This window comes from Indicator indicator, unplaced genomic scaffold, assembly GCF_027791375.1.
Source record: "Indicator indicator isolate 239-I01 unplaced genomic scaffold, UM_Iind_1.1 iindUn_scaffold_87, whole genome shotgun sequence".
NCBI lineage: Eukaryota > Metazoa > Chordata > Aves > Piciformes > Indicatoridae > Indicator > Indicator indicator.
Window position 1 is genome coordinate 126,838 of NW_026539208.1, and position 21,647 is coordinate 148,484.

The 21,647-nt window shown below is 43.1% G+C and overlaps 1 protein-coding gene across 1 annotated transcript in view; it reads right to left on the reverse strand.

The window, feature by feature from the left end:
* Window positions 1-21,019, reverse strand: part of CUNH3orf52 (chromosome unknown C3orf52 homolog) — a 56,001-nt gene extending 34,982 nt beyond the window's left edge. Inside the window, exons 1-7 of the mRNA XM_054398718.1 lie at window positions 20,864-21,019; window positions 16,545-16,668; window positions 15,883-16,016; window positions 15,038-15,108; window positions 9,120-9,319; window positions 6,440-6,651; window positions 6,026-6,139 (exon numbers count right to left, since the gene is read on the reverse strand). Coding sequence (XP_054254693.1) covers window positions 6,026-6,139; window positions 6,440-6,651; window positions 9,120-9,319; window positions 15,038-15,108; window positions 15,883-16,016; window positions 16,545-16,668; window positions 20,864-21,019 — 1,011 coding nt within the window. The remainder of the gene's footprint in view (window positions 1-6,025; window positions 6,140-6,439; window positions 6,652-9,119; window positions 9,320-15,037; window positions 15,109-15,882; window positions 16,017-16,544; window positions 16,669-20,863) is intronic.
* Between the last annotated feature and the right edge of the window lie 628 nt (window positions 21,020-21,647).

Below are 21,647 nucleotides of genomic sequence, written 5' to 3' on the forward strand. Positions count from 1 at the left end.
TCTCTTTCAATTTACGAATGCAGGCCAGGTAGATGTCTATTCACTAGTACAACTAGATAACTCCTTGAAGGTTTCCTCTAGCATTCAGATGTGCTAGTGTACAATACATGTTTCTTTCCAAGGTTTCTTCCTTCATTTATATTTCATATTACAGAAGCAATAAATTGAGCAGATAGCCCATTCTGGGTATCTCAGATGTAGATGATTCAAAAGGTCGAATCACACAAAAAACAGAAAACAGCTTGTTTCTTCACGCATGGAGCAAACAAAAGAACAGGGACACTCAGGTGACTCAGGGCTCTCAGGGTTCTTAGGGTCCATGCACCGTAGATCTCATGGATTCTCCTTTTGGGTGTGATGTTGTATCTATACAACACTCTGAATTTAGACTCTTTCAGCCAAAGTTAGATTTCTTTGTGGAATACACTGAATTTCACCATTTTCTTGCATCACCCAATAGGTGTGGCCAGGACCTTCAGCAGAAACCACCCCTCGGACAGGTTTGGCCTCTCCTGAAGGAGAAAATACCCAAAGAGTTTTACCTAACAGATTCTTTTCTCTGCTAACAGGAACTCTATCACCTTTCTCCTTTTGTAACAAATCTGACTGGGCAGGTCCAGCTAGATTCACTGAACCTCTACTATTCACCAACCAGGTTGCTTGTGCTAAATGCTTCTTCCAGTTTTTCAAGGATCCACTCCCCTTGGCTTTGAGAGTGGTTTTCAGCAAACCGTTGTAGTGTTCGATCTTCCCTGCAGCTGATGCATAGTAGGGAATGTGGAATATTCACTCAATGCCCTGCTCTTTGGCCCAGTTTTTACAAGGTTATTCTTGAAATGAGTTCCTTTATCTGACTCAGTTCTCTCTGGAGTTCCATGTTTCCACAGGATTTGTCTTTCCAGACCAAGAATGGTGTTACGTGCAGTTTCATGAGGAGCTGGATAAGTTTCCAACCATCCAGTGCTTGCCTCTACCATAGTCAGCACATATTGCTTACCAGATTGAGAACGAGGTAGAGTGATGTAGTCAATCTGCCAGGCTTCACCATACTTCTACTTGGACCATCAGTCACCGTACCACAAGGGCTTGATTTGCTTTGCCTGCTTAATAGCAGCACAGATATCACAGTCATGGATGACTTGCGTGATAGCATCCATGGAAATGTCAATGGACCTGTCATGAGACCATCGGTAGGTTGCATCTCTGCCTTGATGTCCTGACGAATCATGGGCCCACTGAGCTAAGAACAGCTCACCTCGGTGTTTCCAGTCAAGATCAAGATCAGAGTTTGTGTCCACTTGGGAAACTCTTGCAACTGCCTGATGGTTGTGGTGTTGTTCCTCAGTAGCTTTGCTCTTACGAATGTGAGCATAGATGTGTCTCACTTGCACTGGGATTCTCTCAACGCGAGCAGCAATGTCTTGCCACAGATCTGCAGCCCAGATAGGCTTTCCTTTCCTCTGCCATCCATTCTTTTCCCAGTCTTTTAGCCAACCCCACAAAACATTGGCTACCATCCATGAGTCGTTGTAGAGATAAAGCTTTGGCCATCTCTCACGTTCAGCTATGCTGAGAGCTAGCTTGACAGCTTTTACCTCTGCAAATTGACTTGATTCTCCTTCTCCATCTATTGCCTTTGCAACTCTGAGTGTTGGACTCCACACTGCAGACTTCCACCTCCACTTGTTTCCAACAAGATGGCAGGAACTGTCTGTGAACAAAGTGTATCTCTTTTCATCATCAGACAGATCACTGTAAGGAGGAGCTTCCTCAGCATGAGTTACTCTCTCCTCTGGAGCTTTTGCAGAGTTTGTGCCTTCTGGCCAGTTTGTGATCAACTCCACCAAACCAGGTCTTTCAAGATTTCCCATTCGAGCTCTCTGTGTTATAAGAGCCATCCATTTAGACCAGATAGCATCTGTTGCATGATGTGGTGAAGAACCTTTGCCTTTGAACATCCAATTCAGAACTGGCAATCTAGGAGCTAGAAGAAGTTGTGACTCAGTTCCAATCACTTCAGAAGCAGCTTTTACTCCTTCATAAGCAGCTAAAATCTCTTTCTCTCTTGGAGTATAGTTTGCTTCTGAGCCTCTGTAGCCACAACCCCAGAAACCAAGAGGACATCCTCGTGTCTCACCTGGAGCTCTTTCCCATAAGCACTAGGTTGGACCATTGGCACTCGTGGCCGTATACAGAATGTTCTTAATGTCTGGACCGGTTTGGACAGACCCATTGCTTGGACTACTTCTCGCTTTATCTGGTCAAAGGTTGCTTGTTGCTCAGGACTCCACCAGAAAATGTTTCTCTTTCGAGTCCACATCATAGAGAGGTTTCACAATCTGAATGTATCCAGGAATGTGCAGCCTCCAAAATCCCACTATACCTATGAAATGTAGAGTTTCTTTCTTATTAATGGGATTTGCCATGGTGGAGACTCTGTTTATCACATCCATTGGAATGTGATGGTGACCATCTTGCCACCGCACTCCCAGAAACTGGATTTCTCTGGCAAGTCCTTTCACCTTGTCTCACTTAGTAGTGAAACCGGCTTTCAAGAGAATGTCAATGATTTTGTTACCTTTCTCGAAGAATTCTTCCACAGTTTTACCCCAGATGAAGATATAATTGATGAATTGAATGTGTTCTGGATCTCCACCTTTCTCCAAAGCGTCATGGATCACTGCATGACAGATGGTTGAACTGTGAATCCACCCCTGGGGCAAACAATTGAATATGTATTGTATGCCTCTCCAAGTGAAGGTAAACTGAGGCCTGCAATCCTCTGCTAGGGGAATAGAGAAGAAATCAGTAGCAATGTCTATGGTAGCATACCATTTGGCCTGCTTGGATTCCAGCTCATATTGGAGTTCCATCATGTCTGGTACAGCTGCACTCATGGGAGGAATTACTTCATTCAAGGCACGGAAATCAACTGTCAGAAGCCATTCTCCATTCTGCTTTCGCACAGGCCAATTGGACTGTTGAAAGGTAAATGAGTTTTACTGATGACCTTCTGACTTTCCAACTGATGAATCAAGTTTTGAATGGGCACCAAAGAGTCACGGTTGGTTCTGTATTGTCTGTGATGTACAATTTGAGAAGCAACCGTCAACTTCACATCCTCTATCTCATGATGTCCCACAACTGCAGATTCATCTGAAAGCTCAGGTCTAATAGACAACTTCAATTTTCCTCCATCAATTTCTACAGTTGCTATTCCAAAAAGGGTTCCCATTTATAACCCTTAGGGACTTTAAAACGTCCTTCTCGAGAAAATCAATTCCCAAAATACAAGGTGCATTAGGTCCCGTTACAATAGTATGTTTCTTCCACTGCTTCCCAGTTAAACTTATATCAACCTCTATCTTAAACAACTCTTGAGATCCACCAGTGACTCTCTGAATAGTTATAGATTCTACCCCTTGATAATGATGGAATTATGGTGCACTGAGCTCCTGTGTCAACCAAGGCCCTGTACTTCTGAAATTTTGAAGTGCCAGGCCACTGGATGTATACTTCCCAATAGATTCTGTTATCTCCATTATCCCTTATCTCCCCCTGGCAGAAGGCAGGGCACCCCTTATTGTGGAGATTACTTCCATATGTACAGCTGGCACAATGTCCGGTACCAGAATAAGAATCACTCTTGGAGCTATTAGAGTTGCCCTGGGAAACTGAGGAAGTGACAGCTACCCTTCTGATATTGTTACCTTGGGCTCTGCCACTCTGCAGTTCCCATAACCTCCTGAAAAGATCAGGAGTTGGTTGTCCATCCCACCTATTCATGTTTTCACCAAACTGATCACGCCGAGTTATCCAGATACTCCTACATGATTGCCTCTGTTGTCTGTTTTGGTTTGATCTGTTTGGGAAAGGCCTTCTTGGAGGATGTCTGTTCCTAACAGCTGAAACTTATATCCATCTGGAGGAAGAGGAATCAGCATCATCCCGCTTCATCAAGTTGGATATGGAGGTTTTAAATTCGTTCTTCAGCTCTTTCATGCAATTCTCAATCTTTTCAGACAGTTTCAATAGATGAAACCAAAGAAGTACGTACGAGACTATCCTCCAATTGCCTCATTTGATCAGTGAAATGGCCAACAGTAGGAGGCACTCCACCATAATTTCTTGCCACAATCCTGCTTGCCAGAATGGTAGCATAATTAGGAGGAGCAAGCTTAATGAGCTTTTTGGCAAGGCCTGTTCCAACAGGAGTTTCATCAGGATTCAGCGTCTTATGATCTCCATACATCACTTCTCTCACAGCAGACTCTCTCAGGCGCTTGATTCCCTCATCTATCATGCTCCAAGGCTTAGGGTTCCATGGTAAATCATCCCTGCTAGGGTACCTCATAAGGACTGCCAGCAGGAGGCGTGCCCACATTTTCCACCAGTCCTGGCTCACTGGAGAGGTCCCAGAAGACTGGAAACTGGCCAATGTGATGCCCATCCACAAGAAGGGACGAACAGAAGAACCTGGGAACTACAGGCCTGTCAGCCTAACCTCAGTGCCAGGGAAAATCATGGAGCAGATTGTCTTGGGGTCAATCACTGTGCACCTGAAGGGTGACCAAGGAATCAGGCCCAGCCAGCATGGATTTAGGAAGGGCAGGTCCTGCCTCACCAACCTGATCTCCTTCTATGATCAGGTGACCCGCCTGGTGGACGTAGGAAAGGCTGTGGATATAGGCTACCTGGACTTCAGCAACGCCTTTGACACTGTCCCCTACAGCAAACTCCTGGCCAAGCTGGCAGCCTGTGGCTTGGACAGCAGCACTCTGCGTTGGGTTAGGAACTGGCTGGAGGGCCGAGCCCAGAGAGTGGTGGTGAATGGTGCCACATCCAGCTGGCAGCCTGTCACTAGTGGTGTCCCCCAGGGATCAGTGCTGGGCCCCATCCTGTTCAATATCTTTATTGATGATCTGGATGAGGGGATTGAGTCCATCCTCAGTAAATTTGCAGATGACACCAAGCTGGGAGCAGGTGTTGATCTGTTAGAAGGTAGAAGGGCTCTGCAGAGGGACCTTGACAGGCTGGACAGATGGGCAGAGTCCAACATGATGGCATTCAACAAGTCCAAGTGCCGGGTGCTGCACTTCGGCCACAACAACCCCATGCAGAGCTACAGGCTGGGGTCAGAGTGGCTGGAGAGCAGCCAGGTGGAAAGGGACGTGGGGGTACTGGTTGACAGCTGTCTGAACATGAGCCAGCAGTGTTCCCAGGTGGCCAAGAGAGCCAATGGCATCCTGGCCTGCATCAGGAATAGTGTGGCCAGCAGGAGCAGGGAGGTCATTGTACCCCTGTACACAGCACTGGTTAGGCCACACCTTGAGTATTGTGTCCAGTTCTGGGCCCCTCAGTTTAGGAAAGATGTTGAATTGCTGGAGCATGTCCAGAGAAGGGCAACGAGGCTGGTGAGAGGCCTTGAGCACAAGCCCTATGAGGAGAGGCTGAGGGAGCTGGGACTGTTTAGCCTGGAGAAGAGGAGGCTCAGGGGTGACCTCATTGCTGTCTACAACTACCTGAAGGGAGGTTGTAGCCAAGGAGGGGTTTGGTCTCTTCTCCCAGGCAACCAGCACCAGAACAAGAGGACACAGTCTCAAGCTGTGCCAGAGGAGGTTTAGGCTGGAGGTGAGGAGAAAGTTCTTCACAGAGAGAGTGGTTGGCCATTGGAATGTGCTGCCCAGGGAGGTGGTGGAGTCACAATCCCTGGAGGCGTTCAAGAGGGGATTGGACATGGCACTTGGTGCCATGGTTTAGATAGTCATGAGGTTCAGGGTGACAGGTTGGACTCGATGATCTTTGAGGTCTCTTCCAGCCTTCTTGATTCTATGATTCTATTCTATGATTAAACTTTACCAAGGCACTTGCCTAGATGCATATCTATGTCTGCATCTTTTGAGAGCGTACCCAACTGGGAGGCCAACTTGTTGCCTACCACCAAGACTGGGGCTCCCATATCAAAACACCTGCCTAGCCATCTCAGGATCGGCTCAGTGTCTCCTCTGATGTAATCTTTCCTCACATGTCTAATTTCCTGTCTGGGTATATTAGCCGACTGTATATCATCGTCATCATCATCATCATCTTCTTGAGCTTGCTGTCCCCATACTCCTACTGTAATCCTCCATGAAATTTCCTGGAGTTTAGAGGCACTTCCAGCAGTTGCTAATTTACTAGGGCCCATATCCTGTCCTACATCTCCATCATCCATGAGTGGTCTCAAGATGTCTGGCAGACTTTTAAGGCTAACCTTCTCTTCCTCATCAGAAGGATCTTTCTTAACAAAGAGACCCTGAACAGAATGATCCTGACCTCCTTCTGCACCCTCTCCTGCAGCATCTGCACCTCCTCCTGTGGCTGCTTTGCACTTTCTGGTGAGAGTGGCAAACAAATTCACTGGTTTAGCTTTCACATTCACAGCAGAATCAGCAGGTACTCTTTGGGACCCTGCATCCGCTGCTGCTTCCATATCAGCAGCAAAGGGAGGAAGAGACTGTGCCTCGTTAATGGCGCCTGCCTGCATAGCCATGGCAGTTATCTGAGGTCCTGGCAAAGTTCCCAGAGTTACTGGCAAAGTTCCTGCAGCTGCTGCTACTGGCTCTGAGCCAAAGCTATTGGCAGCTTCCTCATAAGCTTTCTCTTCTCTACCTTTAATTGTGATCTCCTGGACACTGGAATCAGAATCAGAACCTAATTCCAGATCTCTCTGAGCTCTTCTATGTTTTCTTTTACATCTGCACAAGCTGCTAGAGTAAGTAGCTCCATGCCTCTCTCTATCAAGCGCTACTAGCAGCCATATGATTATTACAACAAACACTAGATTCAAGCTCAGCATAAAAATCAATTTAGGGTTCCATTTGTTCACATAACCCTCTGCAAGAGGAATAGCAAACTCATATGCTTCTGCTGGCAGATTTGTAGTTGAGTTACCATAACTCCTTAGTCTGATAAAACCAGAACAGTACTCAACAACTTTCAGTAACTTGTTCTTACTCCAAAGAAACAGTTTATATGCCACATATCTCACAATCTTATCTATTGTAGCAGAAATGGCCCATCGATAGATCATCACACTGCTGACAGAGTAGAGAAGATGCCAAAGGATCCAAAGCAGCTTCATTTTACTTCCTAGTCTGAGTAGAAATAAATCATACAAGCGATCGCCTCGTGTTGGAGCACCAAAATAATGAATTGTAACAGTGTAACAGTGTGAGAGCTGAAATCCCCCTCCCACAGCTACAATGACCAGGCTAGCTCAGTCTGGAAGCAAATGAAAGCTACATTTACAAGCAAAACTACAATCTATGATGAAATGCAATGAATATGTACAAGTATACATTATTCACAGCATTTACAAATATGTACAATCAACAGAAAAACACAACCAAGCCCCCTTTGCTTCCCCCAAGGGGTCTTCCCCAAGGGGCCTCCCCCCCTGCCAGAAGGACTCCCCCCATACCCCCCTGGCAGAAAGCAGAGAGTCAAGAAGCAGAGAGGCTGTTAGACTTAGCTTGTCAAGATCAGTATGCTATCTTCAGCCAGAAAAGAAGAAGCAGACAGAAGCTGAGCAAGCCGAGAACCCCAACTGCCCAACTCCCCAACCTTTTTTTGAGTAGAGATTCTTAAACATTTTTACCTCTCCAATGGAAGTGTTTAGAATAATAATTATTTTGCTTTATTACACTCAATAGCGACTTATTTACATTCCTTCACTTTCTCTGCTCGAACTTTGTGAAGAAAAATTAAAAAGACAGTCTTAAAACCATCACACCATCTTATTCAGAAAGACTGTAGGAGGAACAAGGGAATTTTGAGCATCAAAAATCACTAAATAAGTTAGTGCAAAGGTCTTGCACATAATTAAAGATAATAGCAATATTTAAAATTTTGGGCTTTTTTATAAGGAACAACGGGGAAGTACAGTATATTAAGTTACCAGGACAAAGAGCAATAGATGAGCATTGGTGTAAGTGAACATTAATGATGTAGCTGTGCAGATAAATTTGGATAAGTCAAAAGAAGAAGAAAGGAGCCATGTGCAAGACTGCTTTTAAAGCTTATGCAGGGAATCCAGGTTTAGTCATAAGACAAGCCAAAACAGAGGTTTCAAGTCAATGAAGAATGCATTAGAACAAGATACACGACATTCACAAGGGTGAAATGGATTATTGAGATCAGGACAACAATACAGAAGAAGGTAGTGGTGTTATAGGAGTACACACTGGTTACAAATATTCCAAATTTTCCATTTACAATGTTCCAATTTTTCCATTTACAATATTCCACCACAGACAGTATTTACAGGAAAACATCTTTAGAAGTTTTCTACTTAATGAATAGTTCTCTACCCTGAGATTACTAATAAGCAGAAGAAGCCCATCTCTTCTAGGCAGTGAGGAAGATGAGGAGTGTTTCCATTGTTTCTCTGAAAGTTAAAACAGTACATTGTTAACATTAAAATGAAACTTTAGATAGTTCTCTTGTCCCTTGATTACAATACTAAGAAAGAAGAAAAAAAGAAAAAAGAAATCCCCAAATTATTGCAGTCACTACCTAAAAAACCTGGAAGAAGGAATATTTGGTTCCTTTAAATTATTTCTCTGCATTAATAAGTTTTCACAAAAAACTCTGAAAAGACAGAAAAGAAGGAGGCTTTTTCATCCTTGACTGTGAAAAAGTCATAAATTCACTCCCAAATTGTGTATCCTAATTTACTTGGATTAAAATTTGGTTTATAAGCATTCAAATATGAATATACAATGAGTATAGACATGTAAAGTTGTTTGGCTCCCCATTATGGTGCGCACATATATGAGGAAATTTTATTTGTATGCATGAAGGGCAAGAGGATATCTGAAAAGTTTTTTTGAGTCTGTAACTAACCAGTCTCATCACTATTACTTTTCTTATCAGAACATTTAACAGTGAATCCTAGGTTATAAGCTAAGCATAGCAAGACTTTCTTGGAAACAAAATATTTTACAATTTTCTTAACATTGTTGTGAAAAGTACATTTGCTAACAAATCTCAAATTCTTTCCAGAAATGTTTTCCTCCTTCCAAGTAAATACTTCTGCTCTTTGTAAAGAAATAGTCTCTCCAAGGTACAGCACTTACATGTTAATGTGAGAGAAGTCGGGTCAAGCTTTAACTTGTTACATTCAGATGTTCCAGGATTCAATGTGTCATCTTCATCATAAATATTTTGACGCAAAACATTCTTTATAAAATCTGGGTTCATTGTGTTTTCCATAAACCCCTCTATTGATGGTGGCACAGAAAACTCTAGCTGATAAAATACAGTGGAGGTTTCATTACTGAAAAACAAAGTTAGGTATGCATGTTTTTAAGTCTCTGCTGGATCTTCTCTTTTTTGGACAAGATTGATTTTTCATATCAATGCTGGCATCGATTTTTGTTAAACTTGTTTTAAAGAAAGGCATTACAAAAGAAAACTTCCAGTTTCCTCTTCCTCCTTCACCCTTCTCAGAACAGCTCTAGACATTAACAGAAACTGGGCATAGATGTGGGGTTATCCTGAGACATGTTTTCAAATGCACAAAGGACATGTGTTCTAGTGGGGTGAGGTTTTCAGCACTCATGTACTTGCTTTTCAAGTATGTAACAGTAAGACATGATGTGATATCTTATGCATAGATTAGATTAAAACCTGCAGAAAGATTTGCTCTCCTGATAGCAGTGCTGGAGCTACATAGCTGCACTTCTAACTCTGCTCTGCAGTGGGTTACACAAACCACTGAACTGGAGTACATCTCTGGAAATTTCATTGTTTGTGGCCTACCAAATCCACTCACTACAACTCAACAATGGGATTTTGTCTTCACAGAATTAAAAAACATTTTAAAAGTAGCTGGATGGGGAAAAAGAAAAGGAGACAGAGACTAAGAGGCAGAGAGAGTTCAGCTAGTCAATATGTATGTGGAACTACAGCTTTGTACTTCATGGTCCAAGTCATAATCATTAAACAGAGCTGGCACACCCAGGGCTAGCAGTGCAGAACACATTCCCAAAGCACCCTCAGGACTAGTAATTTCTGCAGCCCAAATGGTCTCTCTTGTTTTCTCAAGAGCTTTGGGACTTGGCAGATCTACTCCCTTTGATTTCTTCCTGTCTTTCTAAACCCTTTCATGTAACCCTTTTTCAGAAGTCCTTAGGTAAGCTTTCTGATGGACTTCCCTTTCACAGAATCACAGAATCACAAAATGTCAGGGGCTGGAAGGGACCTTGAGAGATCATCTAGTTGAATCCCCCTGTTAAAGCAGGATCACCTATACTAGGTCACACAGGAACTCATCCAAGTGGGTCTTGAATATCTCCAGAAAGGGAGACTCCACAAGCCCCTTAGGCAGCCTGTTCCAGTGTTCTGTGACCTCACAGTGAAATAATTCTTCCTCCTGTTTCCATGGAACTTCCTATACCTCAACTTCCACCCATTGCACTTGTCCTGTCATTGGACATTGCCGAGAAGAGCCTGGCTCCATCCTCTTGGCACTCACCCTTCACATATATATATATATGAATGAGATCATGCCTTAGTCTCCTCTTCTCCAAGCTAAAGAGCCCCAGCTCCCTCAGTCTCCCCTCGTAAGGAAGATGTTCCACTCCCTTAATCATTTTCATGGCTCTGCACTGGACACTCAAGCAGTTCCCTGTCCTTCTTGAACTGAGAACTGGACACAATATTCCAGCTGTGGCCTCACCAGGGCAGAGTAGAGGGGGAAGAGAACCTGTCTCGACCTACTGACCACACCTCTTCTAGTACAACCCAGGATACCACTGTCCGCTTTGGACACAAGAGCATATTGCTCATGGTCAACCTTCCATCCACTAGGACCTCCAGGTCCTTTTCCCCATCACTGCTCTCCAGCAGGTCAGTCCCCTACCTATATTGCTACATGGGGTTGCTCTTTCCTGTGTCCAAGACACTACACGTGCCCTTGTTGAATTTGAATGGCAGCACAACCCAGCCAGCCACTCCACCCAGCTTGGTGTCATCAGCAAACTTGCTGACAGTGCACTCTTTCTCCTCATCCAGGTTGTTAATGAATATATTGAACATCACTGTTCCCAGTACTGACCCCTGAAGGGCTCCACTAGTTACAGGCCTCCAACTAGACTCTATCCCACTGACCACAACTCTCTGACTTCTTTCCTTCAACCAGTTCTCAATCCACCTCACTACCTGATCATCCAGACCACACTGCCTCAGCTTAGCTGCAAGGATGCTGTGGGAGACAGTGTCAAATGCCTTACTGAAATCAAGATAAATCACATCCGTTGCTCTAGCATCATCTATCCACCTAGTTATGTCCTCATAAAGGCCTATCAGGTTGGTCAAACGTGACTTCCCCTTGGTAAAACCATGTTGACTGCTCGTAATGACCCTCTTGTCCTTGATATGCCTAAGGACAGTGCCAAGGATAAGTTGGTCCATTACCTTTCCAGGGATGGAGGTGAGGCTGACTGGTCTATAGTTACCCAGGTCCTCCTTCTTTACCCTTTTTGAAGACTGAAGTGATGTTTGCACTCCTTCAGCCCTCAGGCACCTATCTTGTGCACCATGAGTTACCAAAGATGATGGAGAGTGGTCTGTCTGTGTCTGACCTCTGCCAGCTCCCTCAGCACCCTTGGATGCATCTAATCAGGACCCCTGGATTTATGGATGTCCAGTTGACTTTACTGTTTTCTAACCCAGTCCTCATCAACCAAGGATAATTTCCCACTTGTCCTGCCTTTCTCTGGGGCCTTGGGCTCCCAAGGAGAGTTGCCAGCAGTATAGATGGAGACAAAGAAGGCATTTAGCAACTCTGCCTTCACTGTGTCCTCTGTCACCAAGGCACCCACCTCATTCAGCAGTGGGCCTACATTGCCTCTGGTCTTGCAATGTATTTGAAGAAGCCTTTTCTTGTTGTCGACCTCCCTCGCAAGGCTGAATTCCAAGGATGCCTTGGCCTCCCTAGTAGCCTCCCTACATCCTCTGACAACTGTCTTATATTCCTCCCAAGTGATCAGCCCCTCCTTCCACGATCTGTGGACTCTCTTCCACCTGAGTTTGGTTAGCAGTTCCCTATTTAACCAGGTAGGTCTCCTGGCTCCCTTTCTCGATTTCCTACTCTTTGGGATGCTCTGATCTTGAGCTTGCAGGAAGAGGTCCTTGAATGTTAACCAACTGTCTTGGGCCCCTTTGCCTTCTAGTACCCTGTCCCATTAGATTTCCCTTAGCAATTGCCTGAAAAGGCCAAAGTTGGCCCTGCTGAGATCTGGTGTTGTAATCCTGCTTGATACTTTCTTCCGACCACACATGATCCTGAACTCAACCATCTTGTGCTCACTGCAGCCAAGACTGCCCTCAACCTTCACTGCTTCTTCATGCAAATGGTGGAGGAACCAACAAGGAGAGGAGCATTACTCACCATTTGCATGAAGAAATTATTATCAGTGCACTGGAAGAACCTCTTGGACTGTGGATGGATGGCTGCATAGGCCTTCCAGGAAATACTGAGTAGTTAAAGTCGCCCATGACAACCAGGGCCTGTGATTATGTGGCTGCCATCAGATGTCTATAGAACATACTGATTAGGTGGTCTGTAATAAACACCCACAACAGTGTCACCCATGCCAACCTGCCCCTTAATACACACCCATAAACTCTCAACTCGGCTCTCATCCACCCCTGGGCTGAACTCAACACATTCTAGTTGCTCTCTCACATAGAGAACACCACCACCACCTTGCTTAGCTGATCTATGTTTCCTAAAAATGACAGTCATGTGAGCTGTCCCACCATGTCTCTGTAATTGCCACCATATTATAACCCCTTGACCACACATGGATTTCTAACTCCTCCTGTTTATTCCCCATGCTGCATGCATTGGTATACAGACAGTGTAGGGAGCAAGCTGAGCACACTGATTCCACCCTGTGGGAGTGGGAGGCCTTCTGATCCACAATAATACCAGGACACTGCCACCTCTCTGCTATCTCCCCATGATCTTTCTGGCCCCACTTTTCCCCTCTGTTGTGAATCTCTGTTATTTTCATAGCAAAACCTTTGTAGTGTCAAACATAACACACTTATTAGCCTTCCTTCAGTGACAGTTTCTGCCAAGAGTAAGATTCACTCCCTGTGCCAGCTTGAAGCTTTCTGTTGCCTCTGCAATGTAGGACTGGATGTTTTTTCCCTTCTTACCACCACTGCTGCAACTCTGGCTCCATCAGCCTTTGGTGGCTCAGCTTTGCCTTTGTGTGTACGCATCTCCCACCCATGCTAGCCTAGCTTCCACTCTACTACCTGCTCTGACTTTCACTGCTGGTCCCCTAGTCCCTCCAACATACTGCTGCTTTGAAACTTGTTTCAGGTGTCTAAAATAAAGTGAAGAGGAAAAGTGGTCCAAGCAAAACAGCAATGCAATATCACTGTTTGGACTCTCACAACTCATGTGTCCCTATTGCTTTTAGATCTTTTGGGAGCAAAAGAGTTGTCTCCTCCCCAAGAATGCTGTTTTATTTAATTTAAGGCTGTTTAGGCCATGCCAGTCTCAAGTGGTTCCAGCAGAAAGTTTTCATTTAACAAATATTAATTCATTTATATCCTCATGTAATAAATATCCTTAAACAGAATCACAGAATAGTAGGGTTTGGAAAAGACCTCCAGAGATCATTGAGTCCAATGCCCCTGCCAAGGCAGGATCAGGTAGGGGAGGCCACACATGAACACATCCAGTTAGGTCTTGAAAGTCTCTAGAGAGAGAGACTCCACAACCTCTCTCAGCAGCCTGTTCCAGTGTTCCATTGCCCTTGCAGTAAAGAAGGTCCTCCTCATGTTGAGATGGAACTTCCTGTCTTCCAGTTTGTGTCTGTTGCCTTTCACAGAGCACCACTGAAAGGAGACTGGCTTTTCTTGACAACCACCCTTCAGATATTTGTAGTTTTCTCTAGACTAAACAACTCCATTTTTTTCAGCCTTTCCTCATAGTACAAGTCTCTTACTCATCCTTGAGGCCCTCCTTTGGACTCTCTCTCCCTCTTGACCTAGAAAGCCCAGAACTAGACACAATACTCCAGATGCGGTCTCAGTAGGGCAGAGTAGAAGGAGAGGAAAATCTCCCTTGATCTGCTGGACACATTCTTCTCTATGGAGCTGCTTTCCAGTAGGTCAAGCCCTAACCTGCATGGTGTTGCTCCTCCCCAGATGCAGGACTCTACATGTATTCTTGTTGAACCTCATTAGGTTCCCCTTTGCCCAGCTCTCAAGTTTGTCCAGCTCTTGCTGAATGGCTGCATAGCCTTGCAAGTGTCCTCCCAGTTTTCTATCAGCAGCAAACTTGCTGAGGATACACTCTACCCACCTCATCCAGGTGTTGAATAAGACTGGATGCGGTACTGATCCCTGGTGAGCACCATTAGTTACAGGTCTTCACACTGTTGATCATGAGCTCTATCCATTTCACCAACCACCAGTTCTCAATCCATCTCACCAACCACTCTTCTAACACAAATTTCCTATGGGGATGGAAGTGTCAAAAGCTGTACTAACGTCAAGATAGACAGCATCCCCTGCTCTCCCTGTATCTATCCATTCAGTTGCACCATCAGAGAAGGCTGTCATATTCATTGAACATGATTTCCCCTTGGTAAATCCATGCTGCCTACTCCTGATAAACTTCTTTTCTTCCATGTGCTTAAAGATGACCTCCAAAATTAGCTGCTCCATCACCTTTCCAGGGGTGGAGGTGAGGCTGACTGGTCTGTGTATGTTTATTAATGGATTTTATTTGAATCAAAGGCAACTAAGATGATAATCAACAGCCACAAAATATTACTGTTATTTTATATTGTTAATCGTACTTGGCATTTATATCAGAAAATCCTCCATTCAGTTTATCTATATACACAACTTTCCCCCAAACAACCTGTTTTTCACTGATTTAAATGTTTTGTATATTTACGTAGGCACCAGTGTCTCATCCAAAGCCTAGAATTTTCTGATCATTTTGGTAGTAGAAATTTCTTACCTGAAATAAACCACCTGAGCTGACCTAAAGTAGTGTCCTAGAGCTGGAGATGAACTGTAGACATCTGTTAACTTAAGGAGAAAAAAAGAAAATATAAAGGAAAAATACATTCAATATATTCTTCTATTCACCCTCTCTTTTCCCCATAAAAGCACAGCAAATCATTCTTAAAAGGTATTTAAAGGGACTTAACGCAGATGGTGAAAATCAGATATCAACAAATATGTGCCCTGGAGAAGGTACACAATCCTTCTGAACTTGTTCATCTAAATGATTACCATATTACTGAAATACAATGGAGGCATTCAGGGTGAACTAAAAGTGTGTGCTCATGTTGCCATGTACAATTTCGTTGTTTGGCTTGGGTTTTTATTAGTAACAAAAAACCCTTTACTCTTACTTGGCAGGGGGAAGTGTCTCACTACTCAAACTTTCTACAGTAAGTCTAAGTCAGCACTGCCATGGCTGCTGAGCTTATTTCAGCCATAACTTACAGCTCAATGGAAATGTCAGGCTATCATTGCATACTTACAGGAGAATGGAACAAACAGGATTTTTAGCCAGCATTGGGTTTAGGTGACCTTCACAGGCCTCTCCTACCCTAAATTATTCAATGATTCTATGAAAAATAGAAGATTGTCCCAGCCATTACTCAAATTTGTGAAAAAAAACAGGTGCCTTTTTTTTAATTGGTGTAAATTATACTACAATGATTCCAGTTTTGTTCTATGTACTTGCAAAATTGCAGATGACCGAGTTGCTACGCAGAGAAACAGAAACTTTTTATAAAGGAAAGCACTGAATCAAGCAAAATGAGCTTTGCCAGGAAATACATCAACACGTACCCTCTTAGTAACATCTTCAAAGAAGAGGTGTGGAAGACCACACATTAATTCCAATGTTCCTGAAAAATTGCGACAATTTCTACTATTTAGTAGTGCTTCAGGATCCCAGTAGTCATCTTCATCTGTGTAAACATCTAATATTCAAAAAGAGATTGAAAGGAGAGGAAAAAGCTCCAGTTAGCAGAAGTATTAAAACCCCACAATTTTCTGGCTTTCTCCAAGGTGGTTTTCTTGCAAATTTTCTATGTAATGACTGACTGAGAGTGACAGAAAGAAAGTGCAAGTCACCTGAAGAAGTGACAGCATGTGGAGGTCAGTGACTCGCCCCAATTAGCAAAAACTCATCTGCTTTGGAAGGCACTGATACCATGTGAAGGGATCTAAGTGATCCATTGTACTTACTGCAAAGTTACAAGTACCATTTCCAATCATTCTCGCAACATTTTCTCACTTAAGGCTAAAATTACCATCTGATCAGGATACAAGTTGCTTGCTGCCTGCTAAAAAGTTCACTCAACACACCACCTTCTGCAGGCAGCATCCTAGTCCCTTCAGCTGTTTACAGGAGGAGTTTAAAGGATGCTACTGTTCAATTTGTGTTATATGAGTTTGTATATATTGTACATTTGTATTATAGGATGAAACAAAAGTGAGATACTTACTGGAATAAAGACTTAAGCTGATAAGAATGACCAGGAAGAACACTAGAAAAATGGTAGTAATAAACATCCATAATTTACACTTCCAGAAAACTACATTCCTGCATGATTTCCAGTGATCTCTCTCCTAGGAAAGGGCATATGGATTAGTATAATTCCTATAAAAGGAAAGGGTATGTAGATTAGTGAAATTCATCAGTAAAAAATGTCACATTTAGAACAAAAAGCTCCTTCATAGATGGGAAACCTTCATTGGTAAGCAACATCCTGCACCAGGGGTTCCCACCTGCTGCACGTGGGAATGAAGACCTGTAGAAGGCAAAAGAAATTCACAGGCAGGTTATTACTTGAAAGAGATGTTATTATCCAGCTGTGCAAACTTTCAACTCCTAAATTGCCTTTAAAGCTAAGGTGATTTGATGGCTTCTGCTTTCCACACCCCACCCCCCCGCTCCCCCCAACTATGTCAATTTGATTTTCATATTCCACAAGCTGTCCTTTCAATGTTTGCCATCTCTCTGTAGGAATCCTGTCTGGATGCAAATCACCTTGTGATTGTATCAAGGACTGAGATATGTCCCAACAAAGGGTAAGATCTGCTCACAAGACTGCAGCTGCCCCGGAAGGGGAGGTGATGGTGAAAAAATGCAACAGAAACACCACCTGGCTTGGTCAGAAATGTGTAATGGGCGGAGGCCACTGGAACTGACTCTCTGGAATGTGCAAAGACAAAATCATCTCTACCCATCAGCTACCCCAGAAAGGGGAGATGGTGGAAAGGCTTCTGGACTATACAACAGATTCACCATCTGGCATGATAAGCCCCTGATGTGTATTTTGTGTACGGACAGGTAAAAGGTGAAGAAGGAGGTGGAGGCCTCCCCACAATGGAAGATCCCTGTGGCACTGAAGCAATACACAGGAAGATTCCCTGGGGACAACACCTGAACACCTATCTAAAACTGACTAAAACACTGTATAAAAGACCTGAGCGATGCTTGCTCAGAAGAAGAAACTCCATTGAAGACACCACATGCTGGAAACATCACCAGACAACACAAACTGAAAAGGACTTGGACTTTGGAAACTTTTCCTCTCCCCTCCTCCAGCCAATGGTAATATAACCCTTTCCTGCTCTTCTCTCTCTTCCTCTCTCTTTCTCCTTTAATAAATAATCTTGGCTTTTGATATTTGACCTTGATTGTGCCTTTAATTTCACAACACAGGAATGTTCAAAAAAGAACTGAGTCTCTCTCCTTCCTCCAGACAGAGACAGTCTTCCAACCAAAAAGGTGTCTGTGGAGGAATTTCCAGAATCATTCACCTTTGCAATGTTGATAGCATCAGTCTGCATAGCTCCTGGGTGCCAGCAACCAAAGTAAATGGCCTGCTGTTCATTAGTTACTACTGCATTTTAAACCACCACAAAATAATTAAGATTTTTTTTACAGCTGACTCTTTCCTTCAGAAGATTGGAAAATCAAAGGCAATTGAATACATCTAACAGAAAGTTTATTAAAATCTCACCTGTTCTAGAAGAACACAAGGAAACACTCTTGGGTTAATAATTGCATTTAATTTAATTTTTAATAAGATTTAAGACCATGGCAGAAATTAGTCTTTTAGTTAGTTATTCCATCAGTACTAATATTAAAAGAAAAACCGAAAAGCTTAGGTGATACAGCAAAACATAAAAACTACAATTATTTATTTTTCTTTCCACAGCCGAAAGATTGAAGGAAGGGAATGAATTCATAAGTAGACCATGTTCTCTTTTGGATCCCTCCTCCTTTACCATAAACCCAGCAGTAAACTCCATGTTCTTTTTTGACATCAGTGTCAGGCAAAAAGGAGCACATGCTGTAGGCTGGCTGTGTCACACACATGCAAGTTATCAGAAGCCAGGTGCTGGGGGGGAGGCACTAACCTTGGTTTCTTTCCTTTACTTTATGAACTAAGAACCCAGAGTAATAGAAAACCTGTCACTAAATTTAACTGACGTCCACCAGCTGGTTTAAATGTTTTTTGGGAACAGCAGATGAACAGGGAGAGATAACAGACACCAACAGAAAGATCTTACAAGAGTCATTTCTCCAGGAGCAGAGACAGAGAAAAGTACAGTTCTCTCTGTAGGCACTCCTAGGAACATGCAAAACTTTGCTTTGGTAGACAATGAAAGGCAAAGGCTGAATATGGTTTTGTTATCCACATGATTTCAGGTGTGATCATTGTATTGGGTTTGGCTGAGCTGGAGTTAATTTTCCTCAGAGCATCTTTCTAGTGCTGTGTTTTGCAGTGCTGTAGCTGGCTGTTGATTACACACCAGTGTTTTGGCTACTGCTGAACAAGCACTCGAGCTGTGCTTTTCCAACATTTCCCCACCCCACTGAGGTGTGGGCAAGATCTTGGGAGGGGACACAGCCAGGCCAGGTGACTCAAACTGGTCAAAGAGATATTCTATGCCATATGACATCAGCTTAGATATATATACTAAGTGAAAGAAGCAAGTGCGGGGATATTCATCCATGGCTTCTGCCCTCCAGAGCAAATTCTACACATAGAGCCCTGCTTCCCATGAATGACCAACTACTGCCTGCTGATGGGCAGTAGAGAATAACATCTCTGTTGGCTTTTTATTCTGCTCATGGCCTTTGCCTGTGCTTTGCATTATTAAAATTGCTTATATTTTATTACAGGCCTTTTGTTATATTTTTCCCTTCTCTCCTGTCCATCTAAGAAGGGGAGTCATAGAGTGGTTTTGGTGGACTTTGGCTCCCAGCCAGTGCCAAACCACCACAATCATGTTTACATGTATATTTTTTAATTTGATTTTTAAATGTATTAGAGGATTGAAGCTTCAATCTAATATTTGACATTAGTGTATTGTTTTGTATTTGAAAAAGGAAAAAAGCCTAGCACTATAAAATCAACCATTGCAATATCAGTTGAGAAAGACAGCTATCAAGCCCACAGTCTGATTGAGCCACACATTTAGATTGTTACAAAAGCATAATTCTCAATCATGGATAGCAAATTGGCTTGATCTCAAGCAAATGCTCATTTCCGCAACTACCTCAACATCCTCTGGATGTTGTCTGTATATGCTGCAAGGCTGCTGGGAGGAAGAAACAGCAGAGAAAAAATCTTTCCCTGGTGGGCAGGGTAGTTCTGATTAACCTGCCTCAAGTAGGAAGCAGAGCATGATAATTGTCCATCAGTCTCTATAGGATAGGAAGACACTTGCCAGAATCATCAGCAGAACCCAAATGAAAACTCAGTTCTGGAAAGAGAAAAACCAGAAACTTAAGAGTAAAGTTTCTCAGTATAGCCAAATAGATCTCATTCTTGCCTCTCCATCACTTTCTCCCATTCCTCTTTGCACATTCCTAGGATTTGTCTGATTATGCAGCAAGGTCATACAGGTTACCAGGTCAGGGAAGTAGCTGCTACAGTAGAGTAACTAAGGTTTTTACCTATCCAGTGAGATGAAGCAGCCCAGAGCTGAGCAGCTTAGTTTGTACAAGGAAGCAGTTGGTGCTGTCAGGAGCAGGAAGGGAGAGGTAGTGTGACTAATACAGATGAGCTTTCAAGAGGGCTCAACTATCCCTACAGAAAAATGGGAAACTTAGCTCTATCACAGATATTCCCTCTGCTCATGAGTAAGCAATGAAAATCACTGTACCACAGTTGCCTGTGAGTGTGTATTAATCCTCTGCCAGTGTTAGGACATTCCATATCTTTAAGCTAAACACTGGGAGCTGCCTTTCCTCAGGACTCACATGCTGGTCTTAAATGAGGTTTTGGCACACATTACTCATACGAATTCATAATTGTTTACAACTGTAAATTACTCAAAGATGAAAAGAGAGTGTGTCCAGCATGATCTGTAGCCAGACAGCCTATTTTTCTTTTGGCAATGCTGTTTTCTGATTAATTTGTTCTGAATGAAAGGCTGGTTTTAATATGGATTACAACTTTCCTCCTTTCCAGTTTTAAGTCAAATCCCACTGACAGAACATGAAAAGAGAAAGCAAAACACAGCAGTACCAATTACAACTTAATTTCCTAATTTACAGTTCAGAAATGGCCACGCCCCAAACAAAAAAAAGCTTAAAATCCCATTCCAATACTAGAATGTCATTGAGAAAATGCAAATAAATGTGTTTAATGGGGTTTCAGCTTTACTTTCAAGTGAATAAACTTTTCCTTTCCCACCAACAAAACAAACCACCCCTACAAGATGTTCCTGCAAACTGAAATTTCTCTTGCTGTGTGTTGTTTTCCCCAACAGCAAGAATCAAAGGAGCAAATGAAATTCCTACCTTTCTTGTTTGAGTATTTAGAGGTGTGTCACTTTCCTCCACATTATCTTCTTGTAATTCAACAATTTCATCCTCCTGACCAGAGTTTTGCCTTTTCATAGCTTCTGTCTCTGTGTGAGGACCTCTGTCTCTGAAGCAAGCATGAAGGCAACTCATTTCCATCTGGTTTCAGCTGCAGCTGTGGTCAGTAACAGTTCTGGTATTGTAACAGCAAGAGTTATGATAGTTTCCACAGGAGTGATCTCAAAACACTTGATAAATAGGAGAAATTCCTTGGAAGGACAAAGTCATCTGCACTAGCTGCAGAGAAATAGGAGGCAGAGGAAATACTGATTTGGCTAGTTGTGAGAACTACATTTCTTGGCTGTGTAACACTAGGTTTTCCAGTTTGTCTACCTTAATGTACCAGCCCTTGACAAGCGGGTGACTAAACCTTCAGCAATGTTGTCATTGTCAGAGGGAGTTTTGAAAGGAGCTGGATTGCTTTCCCTGCTGCTGTCAGATGAAACAGTAAAACACTGCTGCTATCAACTCAGCTAAACAAACAGATACAGTTATGAACAGCACAAACTGAGTGAAGGTTCACACAGCTTGTGGCTCAGTTAAGCTGTGAAGGGAAACCATAATAAAATCCACCTACACTTCTAATTTTAGTCTGCCTGTATAGTCAATAAAGAAATGAACACTACTGATCTTTGTGCTATGAACTGTACTCTCTCTAGCTGTTAGCCTAAAATCACATCTGTTCACTTACTATCCAATCTAAACCTGAGAAGCTAATTTC